At 39.4% G+C, this 17,138-nt stretch overlaps 1 protein-coding gene across 2 annotated transcripts in view; it reads left to right on the top strand.

The window, feature by feature from the left end:
* The window catches only part of TOX (thymocyte selection associated high mobility group box), a 277,868-nt gene that overhangs the window by 124,931 nt on the left and 135,799 nt on the right, over positions 1–17,138 (top strand). For both annotated transcript variants that reach the window (XM_073331081.1, XM_073331082.1), the window contains exon 2: positions 11,285–11,350. In XM_073331081.1, coding sequence (XP_073187182.1) covers positions 11,285–11,350 — 66 coding nt within the window. The remainder of the gene's footprint in view (positions 1–11,284; positions 11,351–17,138) is intronic.

The raw sequence follows: 17,138 nt of genomic DNA on the forward strand, positions 1-17,138 counted from the left end.
TTAGAGATGTTTCAATAAGTTTCTTTCACAGACTGGACACCTTTCTAGTCTGGACTCAATCCTTTCCCCTAGTACAGCCCTTGTTCCAGCTCAGGTGGTAGCTAGGAGATTTCTCATGATGGCTGCCTCCTTTGTTCTGTTCCACCCACTTATATATCTTTTGCATAAGGCGGGAATCCTTTGTCCCTCTCTGGGTTCCCACCTCCTCCTTCTCAATGGAAAAACACCAGGTTAAAGATGGATTCCAGTTCAGGTGACATGATCACATGTCACTGTAAGACTTCATTACCCACTTGCCAGCACACAGGTATACAGGAAGACTTACAAGTGAAACAGAGCCATCTACAGACAGTTGTCCTGGTTCATGGGAGCCATCAAGATTCCAAACCACCATAAATGGCCCACACTTTGCATAATTACAATAGGCCCTCAGAGTTATATTTTATATTTCTAGTTTCAGATAAAAGAGTGATACATTTATACAAATAGGATGACCACACTCAGTAGATTATAAGCTTTGTAGTGATACCTTACAAGAGACCTTTTGAATGAAGCATATTCCACTTATGTTATATTCACACTCATTACCATATTTTTATAAAATCATATAGAGTGCATCACAGCAGCATTCTGCACTACTCTTATTGCGCCCAGATTAAGGACAAGTTTGGGGGTTTCTGCTAGTCAGGGCCAGTAGAGACAAAGCTTGTTACAAATTGTTTGTGTGGTGAGAAAGAGTGTACAGAATAGATGAACACTGACAAGGTAATAGTGCTAAGGAGAAATATATTGGGAGGGAAGACTTGATAATTGAGAACACTAGTTTGTCCACAGTGGAATGCTGAATTCATTTTGTGCAGGACACAATTCTGTGAAAAGACATTAGTAAACTAGAGAGAACGCTAGGGGGTTACAAATGAGGAAATGTTTGGAAAACCTAACCTATCAGGGGAGGTTAAAGGGATTAAACCTAGGCCACCTAGAGGAGAGAGAAGTGTGGATAGACAGTACATCTGTTGTTTAATGCATTCAAGTGTGTTACTAAGAGGAAGAGTCATTAGTCTCAGTAGCCAAAAGGACTGAAAAAAAAAGTCTTAAGATAAAGCAGTAAAACCTCTGAACAGTATGGACAATTGTGCCATGAAAGGGAGGTTGTGGAAACACCATCTCTGGAGATGTATCCAAGGCAAGACTTGACAATAAACCGTTGAGAATGCCTTAGGGAGAGTGAAAACTATTCTGTGATGATGCAGTGGATAGAGTTGATTGCTCAGGAGGTTCCTTCCAGTGCTAATATGTATGTTTCTTTGTCATGTGGTTGCCCCCTTGGGGAGCTAGTAGCCAGGGTGCTGATAACACCAGGTTTGAGCTGATTCACTGTGAGAAATGTACAGTTATAATAGGTCCAGAGTGTTCTGACCTGGAAAAATGATAAGCTGCAGTGAGAGAGGCTCCCGTTATTGGGGATGGGAAAGAGGAGGAGGTGAATATCTGTCATCTTTAAAGCATTTTGGGAAAAAGATGACAGGTAAAACTAGAGCTTGATGTTTGACTCTGCCTCTGAAACGAAGGGAAAATAGAAAGATACTTGTATGCAGGGATCTTTAAAAAAAAAAGAGAAAACAAGACATCAAATGAATAAGTACAGTATTGTCACTGTCTTCTCAATGAACTATAGGCATAACAAATAGGAGCACAGCATCACAAATTATAAATAAAAGATGGCATGGGATATTTAACTCATAACATGGCCTACCACGCTGAAGGTCAGATTTCAACTTAGAAGGCATATAGAACACCTTGAACTATTTTCTTCAAAAAGTAGCAGTACAAATGATTTCAGTGCAAGAGTAGAGCTGTTGAAATAATATTAAAAACAAACAAATAGATGAAAACCTGCAAATATTTCAGTCACCATTTCCCCCCACTTTTAATGAAAAATTGGAAAATTCCGAACCAGCTTTACTTTTGATGATCCTCTTTTTATAACACAGAATAGACACAGCAGCAATCCAAACTAATCTACACTGCCCTAGCTCTGTGCCTCAATTCTTACCCTTACACCCCCCTGGTGAGGAGATGAGTCAAGTCTCCATGCCAGTTAGTTCTTGATATCCTTTCTGAGACTGCAAACGGGAGTCATTTGTTGTGGTGCTATATTTTGATGGGGACCCCACCAACAGTTTGACTGAAGGCTTGTCTACACTTGGAAATTTACCAAACTAGCTATTCTAGAATAACTCACCATGTGAACATCTTATTCTAGAGCAACTGTGTGATAGTGATTAATTTTGGTCACAACCAGCCTGGCCAGATTTGAACCAGCCATCTAGAAAGGATCAATTACCAATTATTTGAGGTATCTAGCCCCTTGAAAATTACACTGCACATAAATATGAACTCAAGTGTTCTAAATAATTTGATTACCAGAAATTTAAGGTATTTTCTAGCCTGCAAGCCTTGCACATATTTATGGAATTAGGGTGCGATCTGACAAAGCTCTGAGCACTTTGGCCTGATCCTAACATTAAAGCACATACTTGACTTTAAATACATGAGTAACCCCTTTCACTTCAACAGGGTTATTTTCATACTTAAGGTTATGCATGTGCTTAAGTGCCTGGCTGCATTGGGCATGATCAGTACCTTGTATGATCAAGCCTGTATTCAGTTTCTTAAAATCAGAATTAAAGGAATTCCATACTTTTCTTTTCTCTCATCTTTTGTACAGGTAGCTGCGAAATATGTAGGCAGGACCCTCCGCTTACCTTACTGTGGTTACTTCTGATTTGCCTCTCAAGTCTCTCAATGGTATAAGAAGGTTGTTTCGGAAAATGGTTGAGTTTTGCTTATGCACTGTTTTGTTTTAGTCTACTTTATTTCCGTGTTTCTCTTATGCATAAACCAGAAGCAGTTTGAGAAGCATTCTTAAGCTTTTCCTCAGGATCTGTATATCCCCTGCTTTCTCCATAAATAACACAGTGGGCCAAATTCTGTCAATGGGTCCATGCACCCGGCTCCCATTGAAGTCATGTAAGGGTATAATTTTTTCCAATTTGTGCAGAGTTCATTCTGTAAGGTCTAAGGAGCCACTATTTTGCTGTGACACAGCAGTGCTGTGGAAGCTAATAGAAGTAGCTGTGCTTTTTGCATAGTTACTTGTGTGTACTGCCCATCACCTCTCTCTTTGATTTTTAACTTTTTTCTATCTTTTCTTTCACAATTTACCACTTAAGAAAGGGTCCAGAGGAAAGAGGATAGAAATGGATGTTCGCAAAAATTACACTGACAGTGAAAATGGGAAGTTATCTCTGTAAGGCTCTGATTCTGCTCTCACGACCACAGACTTCAGTAGGGCAGAATCAGGCCCAACCCTGGGTGTGGCCAGGTGTTTGGGGTTTTGAAAAGGTCAGAAGCCCCAAAGTATAGTAGTTTTACTCAATTATTATGGAAAAAAAGTCTAGTTTCAGTGGTTCGGGTCTCTCTCTAGTGGATGGATATATCTATAATCTAGTTTGTATTAAGTAAAATGATAACAAAAGCCTTTGCCACGCCAATCTCTGTGTGCATATTTAACAGATGTTCTAGATGCAAGAAATAGTTTATCAAGACTGCAGTGCACTTTTTTTTATTTAACATTCAAGGTTAAAGGGAGCTGGAACCCAACTGAGGTAATTCACAGTTCATCCCTGCGTGCTCACTGTCTTCTATATACATTTACACAAAAGACTTATATAGTACCCCATTCTTGCCTGTGCTGTCTTTGATACAGTCTGCAATGTCTGGACTTTGCCATCCTTCTATCAGTATCATCCTACCTCTAGTTGCCTGCTGTGCTCAGTAACACATCCTCAGTGCTCTGTGTGAAGACTAAAAACTTCAAGGATCTGTCAGGCATTGGCACATGCATGCTCAAAGTGGATGGCAGAACAACACCCTCTGTCCACTTCTACATTGACTGTTATTAAGTGTACTGGAAATATAAAAGCTGTAGTGCAATCATTCAGGTTGTAATCACCATTGTATTTTAGATACTTAATCTGCATGCTTGAAAATGTACACTTCCTTGTTTTGGACTCAGCAGATGCTTGGGCTCCACACCCTTCCCATAGTGCAGGGGTGGCCAACCTGTGGCTCCGCAGCCAGATGCGGCTCCTTGTATAGGCGCTGACTCCGAGGCTGGAATTACAGAGCTAACTTTCCAATGTGCTGTGGGGTGCTCACTGCTCAATCCCCTGCTCTGCCCCAGACCCTGCTCCCCCTCCACGCCTTCCTCCAAGGCCCCAGCCCCTTCCCCCAAACTTGCCATGCCCTCGCTCCCTCCCCCCACCAGAGCCTCCTCCGCACTGCAAAACAGCTGATTGCAGCGGGCGGGAGGCGTGGGGAAGGAGGGGAAGGCGCTGGGGGCTGGAGGGAAGTAGCAGATGGGGAGCTGCTGATGTATTACTGTGGCTCTTTGGCAATGTTCATTGGTAAATTTTGGCTCCTTCTCAGGCTCAGGTTGGCCACCCTTGCCATAGTGAGAGCAATAAATAGCAAGTTAGTTTGGGGAACAAGTTGGAAAAAAGCCTGGAGAACTTGTACATAGTGTCGAGGTACACTACTGAAGAAAATCTGAACAATTATATAAGTCATCTGTGAAATGATAATACATCTTATGAGTGGATGTGGCAGAAATTGTGTGCTTTTAGAAGACTTTAACACTTTTTTTTTCAACATTTGTTTGCATTGAAAATTATCTTTTAGTAAAGATTTTGAAAATGTGTGCTGTTACAACCTGACTTGGTACCACTCTGCATGGTCACCAGTCTGTAGTGAGTGGACCCAATTGCTGGGTCCCATATGCTTCTAAGTCAACTGGTTCTGGACAGAGTGGTCACTGTTTCTATCTCAGGGTCTAGAGGGCACACTGCCAGGCTCTAACCTCTTGTCTGATACCCTTTCCTGGTGCATGGGATACCCTTCCACAATCTATATGCTCTAGACCCTGAAACCAGTGCCTCAGACCCACGTCACCTAATCACTTACACACACTCCTGCAGAGCTCCACCAAGGCTGTGGGAGGTCCAAGCTTCTAGTGTAACAGTGTGGCTGGCAAGCAAGGAACACAAGCTTAGCAAAGGAATTTCTTAATCACAGAGACTTTACTCTTAAAAGCATTAGAGAGTTACAGATCTTTGCAAAATAACTAAAGTTCTGAGATGCACCTTCCCTTTTTGATTTCACTCTTTTTTAGAGTCCAAGGTCTGTTGGCAGTTCACGCTAGGCAAGTATCTGTTACCTTCTTTCTGCTGCATGTCACATGTGTGACAATGGTTGGCCCACAGCTCAGAGCAGCGTCCTGCTCTTACATCTCCTTTTTAAATATCTGCCTCCTTTTGCCATTGTTCCTCCGGGGCATTCCAGTTCACTCCCCCTGTCATGCTCACTCCTCCTGGAGGCCCCTTTATAGAAATTTTTTTTTCCTGGGGAGTGGGGCAGTAGTTGAAGGACAGTCACAGTTGATGGCCCTAGATTGCCCTTCTAAAGGCTTCACTGTGATAGTCCTTCAGTGAGATTTCAAACAGGTTTCCTGGGTAGGGTGCCTCTCTGGAATGCATTAAAATAACCTGTCTTGGGCAAGTTCAGACGTGTGTTCAGCACATAATACAAAATGGAGTTCATAATTCAAAATGGAGTTTACACTTTGATACTGACATATCTACCTACTCTGTCACATCTGCCATTAGAATATTTTACCAATGTACCATAAGGATGGTTTTTCAACAGTGCAATAATGTGGCATTTACAGAGCAATTTTGTTTTTATCTTTAATGGTTTCCATAACAAGATCAACCTTTCCTTTAGCATAATCATTTGATGATTTCTGTTTGCATCCCATCTTTGCTTTAGTCTCATTATGGTATCTCTTAGTAACAGAGAATGTCACTCGTTGCTTGTCATTAAGCATCCTCAAACAATGCTGACTGCTTGCATTTGGTTTTTTTGTTTGTTTTTTAAAACCAAGTTTTAAAGCTTTTTCAGGATTAGTGGATTTTTGGTAATACAGGTTAGCAACAAAATCTACAAGCCACAAATATTAAAATTATGTATAAATCACTAGTGGATTATACATAATCTTTTATGCAGTTTTACACTATTGTGCTTTAAAATAAAAACACAATGAAAAGTGCTCACACTCTGTCAAAGAAAGATCTAAAGGTACAAAGGTGATTTAAAGGTACAATTTGAGCATAGATTTAAATTAATCATTCACTTCCAATCTTTGATGGAAGTTTCATATTTAGAAAGCATGATTGGAAGCATAGACTGGGAAAATCTGTAATGTATTCTGGAGAAGTCAAGACACCAGGTCCAGAGGCTTTCACATAATACCTGAATTTACTAACATACAATAGCTATAATCTACAAGGGATCTTCTCTATGCCCCTTTCCTTTTAGTCTCTCTGCCTGGGTAACTCATTTGTAAAATGGGTATAACAACACTTCCTTCCTTTCATCCTTTGTGTGTCTTGTCTATTTACATTGTAAGCTTTTCGGGGCAGGGGTATCTCTTAGTGTTTGTACTGCCCCTAACACAATGGGGCCCGGATCCTAGTTAGGGCATCTAGGCACGATCATGATACAAATAACAAGAACAGCAGCAGCCTTGCCAGTTTTTACTGCTGTTTTTCAGCTCCTTTTGGGCAGCAGTGAAATCAATAAGCACCAGCTCAGTTTATTCTGCTCCTGTTTGTGAAAGCTAAGAGCAGCGGCAGAGGCAGGCGCAGAGGCTATTCACTGAGGAGGAAGCCAAAAATGAGGGCTGAAATGAGTAACAGAATCACTCCCACCCTCTTGCAGCAGAGGAATCACAAAATGAGGAGAGAGGCAGAGGTGTGAAGTAGCAAAGAAAACCCCCACCCCCGTAGCAGCCAATAGGCTCTGAGATGGGGGTGTGGGGCGACACAGGGAGAAAGCTTCTTCTCTCTTCCAACAGCCAGTGTGGGTTGCGGGAGAGGGATAGAGTGTTAAATGCAACAGACACTTACTAGCTGAGGGTAAATGTGGAAGACTGAATCCCTTGAGCAGGGTCCAGGAACTGCACTCAGGTAAGAATACCAACACCCTCCCCTGTCCCAGCAGGGGACTCCGGGAAGCTTGGTTTCTCACCTGTATCGATTGCCCCAAGCAGTAATGTTCCTGCCTCTTGTATACACCTTGGTTTAATCCTCTCGCTATTACCATCGAGCATCTGGAACAATTTCCAGGCTTTTCTGGTGGGGAATGAATGAGAATGGGTATGTTGCCAACACTTCCCACAAATGTCCTGCGAGTGGTGTTGAACTGCATCTGAGGCACGAGTACAACTCCCAGGTTAGCTTTTTAATCCATTCTCCAACATCCTGAAAGGGACCCAACCTGATCCCGTCTTCCCACAGTTTGCAAACCTTGCTGCGTACATTCCCTTTGTCTTCTTTTTCCATTACTGGCCTCATACTTTGTTTCCTTCTACCCATGGTTGGCCCTAGGCATTTTATTGCCCAGGGTGGAAAATGTTTTTGGCCTTCCCTCCCCAGAAAACCCCAACAACCTCAATTTGGCACCTCCCCACTCCCATCCCCTGGATATCAATTTGGCAGCGCCAGCAGTTGGCACCCCAGGTGACCATCCTGATCATTTGCTCCAGAAACCAGCCCTGCTGCTACTGTGTATTTATTTGCAGCTTCTTCCAATTTCTTATATCCCATGAACCTTCTTTCTTTTCCTCCAAATTCCTCTGTAAAGTTAACTTCTTTGATGAAGCCTTCTTGCATTGGTGTCTTAGGTTGGTGCCCTAGGTTGGTGCCCTCATCAACAATGTCTCATCAGTTACTGTTGCTCTGTATTGTTTTTTTGCTAGTTTGATTACAATGCGTTTGAGACCCAGTTTTTTCTACACAAAAAACTGGTGTACATTTAAGGCCCTGTATAAATAATGAATAATAATATGACTCTGACTCTCACTACTTCATAATTAGCATGTAAAATAGCGTTAGGACTCTGGACATAAGTAGAAGGTTCCAAATGGCTCTCCTTGATGTCATTCTTCTATCAGTAATGCCCAGTTAATGCACAGGTGTAATTGGGTTCCCAACTTGTATACAAATTGCATTTCATAACAGCAGTCAGATACTTTGAATATTATGCCATATGTGTCTGAAAAGAAGCTACCTTCTGTACTGTACAACGGAAATTCCAGCTGACCATCTCATTGTGATAACTGGGAAGGAAGTTATATGTATGTTTTATTTTATAATCATTTAAATAAAAATCTTGATGCGCTTCCCTAATATATTAGTTACTGTTTTAGGTGACGTAGTGTTTCATAGTAGCATGATATGGTGTTCTTAGTTTGCTCTTACCCAAACGTCTCATGCAGTACCACTTTAATATGAAAAGAAATGTGAGGAGTAGCTGTTATTTTACATCAGATATTGTATTAGTATTCACTTTTAACAAATTAAAATTAATGGTTTTGAAATCTTCCCTTAATAGTACCAATGGATTTCAGAGCCAAGTATAAATCCTAGATGAAATGTTACATAATAAATATGTCTCACATATAGATTGCCTAAAAGCTGACTCAGTTAACTGCCTTCCTTTGCTTTTCATGTTATATCTGGACAAAAATATCCAGATTCTGAATGGTGCTTTTGGGTCTTCACAGTATGCACATTTGCAATAAAATCACAGCAGTTACGTCATAAGTGAAAGAAGGCAGAGAAGTTTAGGAAAAGTTCTTGTAGATTTAGTGTGATATGTAAAACAAGGCCATTTTGGTCAAGCGGGAATAAAGATCTTGTATTCTGAAGGGTCTTTGGGTCACATTTTAGCTTATCTGTTGACTCACTGTGTGACCTTGGACAAGTCACTTGACTCCTTGTGCCTAGTCAATCCAGCTGTACAGCTAGATAAAAGTAGGACACTTTCTGAGTTAAGCTGTGCTGGTGAAGGATGTGTGTGTTTATACATGTATGCATACTTTCATGCATATGAGATATCCATGAGCTATAAAATAGTACATGTAAATAGTACATAGTACACATGGTGAAGTTATGTAATGTTAAAGTTAATGTTGATTTCCATGGAGTTACGACTCTGTCCTGCAACTTACTGAGCACCCTCAATTCCTATGAAAGTGAGAGGGTAATGAAGTCCCTCAGTATTGTAGGGTAGGATCCTGCAGGATCAAACTTTTCATCAGTAAAATGGGCCCATCTGGTAAAACTGTATTTGGTAGTGGCATTTTCTGGGCACGTGCTCAAGCCATTAATCTGTCAGCTGTTGGGTACTCCTTTGTATTTCTGATTAGTTGTAAGTATGGGCACATACTCAGTCTGCTTCTATACTGTTAGACTGTGCTGTAGCATGTGCGTCAGATGTGTTCTATAACAGATGTGCTGCAAAAGAACTCCTCTTGTGAGACTCTGGATATATTGAGCTGTATACTACACATATGTCCAGCACGCAGAGTGGGCCAAATATATTTTTAAAAATCATAAATATTTTTGCCAATAAAAACTCCAGCTATTGTTTTCTATTATTTGTATTTGTGAATATTCAAAAATTCCTACATGTTTGTGGAGAATGATGATAAGTCCCGAAACATTTAGAAATTTTATGAAGTTTCAGGAATATTCATCTGAAAATTCAACCCAGCATGTTACGCACTATTTTAAAAATTTTCTATTTTTCATTTGTTGTTCTCTAGCATTAAAGGTTTCATCCACCCAATCCAGCAGAAACACCTCCATATCACTGATCAATTGCACACTGTGAATGACTAGTGATTAGTTGAAGGGAACAGTTTGCAAACAAACCGTAGGCTGAAAAGTTTTTGTCCTAACTATTCTTTGAATACTTACGAACAACTCAGTTAGCTCACAATTACAGTAAAGCTTTGGATGTTATATTTCCTGGAGCATTTTTGTACTGGAGTCTTTGCTTTCTATGAGACCACAGATATGTTGTTCAGGATACCTCTCTATGACCTTGTGGATGTATTGTGTATTACAGGTAGGATTTTCAAAAATGGTCAGTGTTGGCCCACTCTGCTCTCACAGAAGTTAATGAGTAGATCCTACTGACTTCAGTAGGAATAGGGTAAGATCAAGGCTGAACATTTTTAAAAAAATCCCGCCTTATGTAACTTGCCACTCTTTTTTGCCACATTATCAAAATAATGGCCCACTTCCAAAATATGTCACTCTGAGTATGCACAGATGGGGTCAGGTGAAAGTTATTTCAAACAGACCTAATAACAGCTGGAAATTCTCAGTTGATGATTGAGGGATGAGCATTCCTGCAGCTCTTCATCTCTATTCCAAAGTCTTGGAAAGTTTCTCTTAACTCTAGATTGCATACTACGACTATAATTACCTACACTGTAAACTTGTCACAGACATTTGAAAGAGTATGAAGAGAGTTCTGTGGGCACAGTGTCCAGATTACATGGTACAAAACAAGTAGTCTCATGCTTTTTTGTGGTGATACCCGACCAGCCTTATATTCTAGCTGTTTCATTCTATGTAGTCCTTCCCTTCCTAATCAGCTTCTCTGAGTCTTGTTTTTGTTACATCTAATTCTATTTTTAAAAGAAGAAAAATCAGTTTGCCCACAAATTCCATTCATTTTATTTGTTATAGTTTACTGAAGGGTAATTTCACAGTTATGTTTGTTCGTATTCATTTTATTTACACATCAAGCACACTGTCCACTTATGCCACCAGTTTTGTAAGTTCTGTATTTCAGATGTTCAAATGCCTGAAATTTGTCTAAGAATCTTCTTAATTTCTGATTTGGAGACATTTCAATAAGGTGGATTTTAATTTGTTTCGAAACTCCAAACTTGTTCTTGATCAAAATGTAAAGTTAGAATCCATTAAGATGCATTTTAGTACATTTTCCATTACCATCTTCCTCTTGTCAGCAACTGTGCAATTCACTTAGTACTTCATTGCAACCAACAGCAGAATGTATACATGGTGCACAAAATGAGCCATTTTGTTTTAAAACAGATTGCAGATGAAAGGAAACCATTCATTGCTTGCTTGCTTGCTGTAATTACTAGAGCACTAATTACTCCAAATCACTGACATCCAGGGTCAATAAGGATGACAACAGGAACATCAAAGACAAGATGCACACATGCAATTACAAGTCTTCCAAACTGGGCTATAATATTATTTTATGGTTACTGTTTTCCAGTTGATGCTGAAAAACATTCAAGATTGCTGAATGTTTACTATTATTTTATTCGCAGTTTGACGGGGACAACATGTATATGAGTATGACAGAGCCGAGCCAGGACTATGTGCCAGCAAGCCAGGTGGGTTAATTAATCTTCTCTGCCTTGTTTCAAATTGTAATTAAACAAATCCAAAGAGTTGCATTGCAAATGAGTGGCACTATCAGTAACTGCTGCAATCAGGAATAATCATAATTTATAAACAAAGCATTTAAGCCTTCTTTCCAGTTAATGAGATAGAGCTGATAAAACACCAGAGTTGGCATTTGTTGAAAGATACTACCTTGTTTCCTCTCCAGAATGCAAGCAGCTGTTTTGCCAGCATGATCTTTCCTAAACAGTTGTTTTACCTTCAGGAAATAAAGTCTTTACAGGTGCAGGTTATTTGTTTATCTGACTGCAGACAAGTTAATCATTATAAGCTACGCTATCACAAATAGCTTTAATTATCACTCTTAGCCCAGTTGTAGATGAAGAATTGCATTTTTAACAGAAATCGTATGGCTGAGGAATGTTGCCAAGGTTGCACCATTAGTGTTAGCATAACGAGTCTCTCAAAATCTAGTGCTGAGGTTTATCTTGCAGTCAAAAGAGTATAATATGGTCTACGTTGTTCCAAAATATTTTGAGTCCTTTTTATGGAGAATTTGCAAGGAACAATTTGTAAATTATCAGAACCCATTAAAATGAGGCATATGCCCACATGTTGAAATTTTTTTCATCTAAGTTACTTTCATTTTAATTTATTTTAGACTTGTAAAACTGAAGGATTGCCGTAGCTTTTTAAAAACAAAAGCAAAACAACCTGTGCGTGAGTGAATGCAGCCATATGCTGAGGGAGAATTTGAATTCTGATTCGGTTGTTACATTCCATATATTTCAGTCATTTTCAGTTCTGTGTCAGTGAATCATAGTGACAGCGGCACAGGCCCATTATTTAAGCTGGGGTCATAGGAATGCTATAAAGAATCAGGATAGTGGTTCATGTAGCCCAGTACCCATCTCAAATAGTGGACAGTCTGATACTCCTCTGCATGACGAAAACTATGGGCTTACATGGAGGTATCTTGTAGTTTGTTTGCATCCTGTCTGCACATGAGTTATCAGATAGATGGGTATAATCCCAAGGTTGAATGAACAGTCTTGGAAACTGACATGATACTGAGAGCTAAATATCTTTATAAAGTAGTGTTTTTAGATAGTCATGCTTATCTACTCAAATTTAATTTATAGGTTTATTCTCTTTCATTCTTTAACTATCTTTTATGTGAGCTGAGCTATATTGTCAGTCAAAAAGCCAGTCTTTAAAATGTGAATGTTCCCACCACATTACCTCCCTGTCTGCTGTTGAAGTTACTGTAAGAATGCTTTTGGAAGACTGAACTTTAAATTTAAGATTCTTGTATGATTGAACTCATTCAGCAAAGAACCCTCCAAGATCCAGAGGTAGTTTTGAATAGAATTGTTTGATTAAAAAATGAAAAATTATATTACTAATTTTTTTCTAACCATTAATCCAAAAACTGTACTGACAAGTTTAGTATTACTATTAGATTAAAGCAACCTAGTAGCATCTCATTTATGCCTTAAGGGTTTTGAAGTGCAAGGGCTAATTGAATTTGTTTGAAACAGTAGAAATACAAACTCTGTGAATGATTGCTGTTATAAAGCAGCTGCTACCTTTCAGAGCATCGTCTGTCTTATATAGTTTTGAATAAAGGATTGCAAATTCACATTATACATTAGAATGATTTTCTTCTGTTGATATTTATATACTTTGTGTGTGAATAGTTTGGATAATTTAAACTGAAGTGTTTAAAAATAACAGTACTAGTTTTAATCTTTTATGAAGCTTCAGAATGTGTTTACTAGGTGCTTTGTTTCTGTTCCAGTCATCTGATCTTCCACAAAAAAATCTTATCAAACAAACATGACATTTCTATAATTTAATTATGAAACTATGAATGGTAACTAGATAATTATCTTTTCATATTTTAACTTTGCTCTCTAATATTTCCTGAAACCCAATACCTCAAAGAATTCAGATGATAGTATGTATTGCAGAGTGAAATAAAGTTTAGACATCAAAATTGTGATGAATGATCTTGGAAAGCTGAACTTTGCACTCTAAATTCCTTTTGTTTACTGGAATGTGTTCATATTCAGGGAAACATCACCTTGTGTTATTGTAAGGGTTTTTAATCAATTTATCCCCTTTAGGCTAACATAATAAAAATCCAGCCATCAAACAGGAAAAATACAGTTTTGTTTCTTTTTCTACGTAACATCAAACATCTGCATAGCCTGGTAATCCAAGACAACTTGCCTCACAGCATCACTCAACAATTATCATTTCTGTTCAATTTTCAAATCAGTACATGCTTTGGGACTTATAGACTAAGTTGCTAAGTAGTAACATATGGCTCACTACTGTTCCTGTGATGTTGCTGCAAGCAAACAACATAATTCTATACTTGAAATGATTTTTACAGAAAGCCAGTGTTGGAACTGAGCCAGAAGTGTAAGTATAGAGTGAAAATTAATGATATTCTTTTAGACTGTCCCAAAACGGCTGTTTGGCACTGCTATCTCTGGATATATTTTATATATGTATGTAAGTATTGTATTTTTGGTTATGATATACTCAGTGTAGGATTGCACATTGCAAGCAGCTTCTAAATGAGTTATACCGTCCATACTAGCAAACATATAATAAAGCTACATGACATTTTCATTGCTAATTGCACTTCAGTCTGAGAATATTTACCATTTTAAAACAAAGCTATGCTAACTGCCCTGCACAGCAAATTCTTACTAGCATATTGTGTTCTGTGCATGTAATTGGAATCATGGAGACAAATTGTTCATCATATAAGCCCTCCTCATATAATTTGTGAGTCAAATACAGCACAATATAAAATTACATAATTTCTTTCCAGACACAATACATAATATTATATAAAACTCCATTGCACAGAGCCCTCTGAGCCTTTGTAGTTTGCCTGGGTTCCATGGACATGAATGGTAAAGGGGGCAGCTGTATAGACTACACACAGCTGCCAAATCCCAGCTTCTCTCCCAAGTAGTATAGTTTGTGACTTGTGGCTGCATTAACCTCCACAGCCCCAATGGGAAGAAAAGAGAGGACCAAATCCAGTGAGGAATTATTGGCTGCATTGGGAAATCATTCCTGTTCCCCATCTCAGCAGTTCCATAACTCTTATTGGCAGAGTGTGAGTGGATCCCTCTCCTATATACTGGGTCTGATTTTCTGTTTATCTTTTTCATGGTAAAATTGTTATTTTTACTTTATTATTTAGAGAGGGCCTATCAATGGAGCTGCAAAAGGTCTCCTCCTAAGTTACACCATTTTAGTTGCTTCTCTCCTGATGCTAATTCTTAAGAAAAATACTTATGATTTATACACAGAATAATTGTTTATACAGTGTGATCAAATCTCATAATTGGATCAATAATCTCACTATGTTTTGTGTTTACACTGAACCCTGTAGGTGCCTAAACTCCATCAGCAGTGTTTGGCCCAGTGCAGAGACAGTCTAATCTTCGCTAAAACCAATAGTGATAGGTACTTTAGATGTACAATAGATAGACTGATCCTGTTTGTGTGTTAATAAAAACTTCCCATGCCCCTTCCTGCTATATTATTATTAATGTGTATTCTTGATATTACAGTAACACCTTGGAGTCCTAGTCATGGATCAGGGCCCCATTGTGCTGGGCACTGTACAAACAGAACACTGACCTGCCTCAGAGAGCTCACAATCTAAGTATTAGACAAGAGACAACAGATGGCTACACACGGACTGGGGGAGTGCAAGGAAATAATGGACAACATTGGTCATCATAATAAAAAGTTATTTTGGTTCACCAGTGGCCTAACACACAGCTGTAGACTTACCCATTACTTCTTATTTCCTTCTGTTCTCCCTAACTTCCCCTAGGGGGAGCTAGTAAGTCACTTGTTGCAACGTAGTTTAGAGTAAGGGAAGTTGGGTTGGATAATAGGGTTAGGTAGTTGTGGGCAGGAAGACTGGTGAAATTATATGTTTGCCACTCCTATCCTGTGGAGGGCTAGGTTTTCAGGGCACCATTTTAGGTCCCCACATGAGGTATGGTTGTTCATCACAAGATCCTCAGAACATTAAGATAATCCTGTTAATGCTATAGCTGATGGTGCATCAACAACTGTGTTTAAAAGAACAGAAAAAGTGTAGTTTTGATTTTAGGGGCTAGACAGTATTATTTTAGAGATTTTTTTAGTGATTTTAAAAAAAAATAGCTCACACATTTAAAAAGCTGGAAACCAGAATAGCTCTGAAAAGAACACTTGTATGTGCTTGGGGACAAAATCTACCTTTGGATCCCTGTGTAGAGCCCCCATTGAAGGATGTAGGAGATGTATGCACTATATGTGCATTCAAGGATAGAATTTTGCCCTTAGAATTTTTTCCATATTTGAATACCTCAGGTTTCTTAAAATAACTAAAGTGACTAGAATAAATTATGGACTATTGGTCTTCAAATTAAGGGCTTTTTCAAATACCACAGAAAGGGCATAATTCAGCCAAAATATTTCTTTCCCCCTGTTCTACTGAAATGATTTGAATCAAATTATATGTAGAAATAAATGGGTTCAGAGTTCTGTGCCAGAAGACAATGTAAATGATCCTGTTTTGTTTAAAAAAGCACATATTATATTTATATATGTTATTACTTATTATTTCTTTTGATTAGTGCCCTCAGCATACCTTGTTCTGTACAAACACCAAAGAAGGCAAAGGCCTGGATCCATAAAGGTTCTTAGGTGTTCCAATGTTGAGTGTCATGATGCCTAACTTTTAGGCACCTAAAAATCACTGGAACAACACTGTGATACGCAAAGCCTGGGTTAAGTGCCTAGGCTGCCTACACAATGCATGGAGAGAGATGGGTATCTTTTAGGGCACGTCTACACTAACCTCCGGAGCGATCGATCCAGCTGGGGTCGATTTATCGCCTCTAGTATTCCACTGGAGCGAGAACCGTAGGGGGAGTCGATGGGGGAGCATCAGCAGTCGACCTACCACAATGAAGACACCGGGATAAGTAGCTCTAAGTACTTGACTTCAGCTACGCTATTTTCATAGCTGAAGTTGCGTAACTTAGACCTACTTAGCTCGCCTCCCCCCCCCCCCAAGTATAGACCAGACCTTAAAATGGGATCCACAAAGCCAGCACGCTAGGCAGCTTCCCACCTAAGCTAGCCAATGGGAGTTTTTGAGGAGAGGGGTGTGTCCTAAGTCCCACCCATCTGATGGAGACAGGACCCTAAATCCAGATTGCTGGGTGGACTATGGCATATTCTTATGAGGATCTCCCTCAATCTCTCCTATTGAAGGTGTTCCAAGTAATTAAATAATTACATATTAATTGGGCCAGAGAAAGAGAGTGAGAATCCCTCTATAGTTCAGGGCACTCACCTGATCTCTGTTCAGATCCCTTCTCATAAAGCAGAGGGTGGATTTGAACAGGTGGTCTCCCATATACCATACAACTGGGCTAAAGGTTACAAGATTCCTACTTCTTCTTCCACCTCTCCCTCTGCCCCAACTGTTTTCTGTGGAGTTACGTGGCATCTGAGCATGCCTATTGGATTGCCCTGCATACCCAGATGTAGAAACTTAAGAACTTAAGGCAATTTTAGTGCAAAAACGTCGGCAGTGAGTTTAGGTGCCTACAGGGTTCAGTGGCTGCTGAGCAGGGGTTTTGCGGATCACAGTGGCACCTAAAAGTGGGACTTAGGCATCTAAATCTGGGGGCTAAGTTCATAGGTACCTTCACGGATCAGGCCAAAGTCCCTTCCCTGAGG

Source organism: Lepidochelys kempii, chromosome 2 (assembly GCF_965140265.1).
Source record: "Lepidochelys kempii isolate rLepKem1 chromosome 2, rLepKem1.hap2, whole genome shotgun sequence".
NCBI classification, from domain to species: domain Eukaryota; kingdom Metazoa; phylum Chordata; order Testudines; family Cheloniidae; genus Lepidochelys; species Lepidochelys kempii.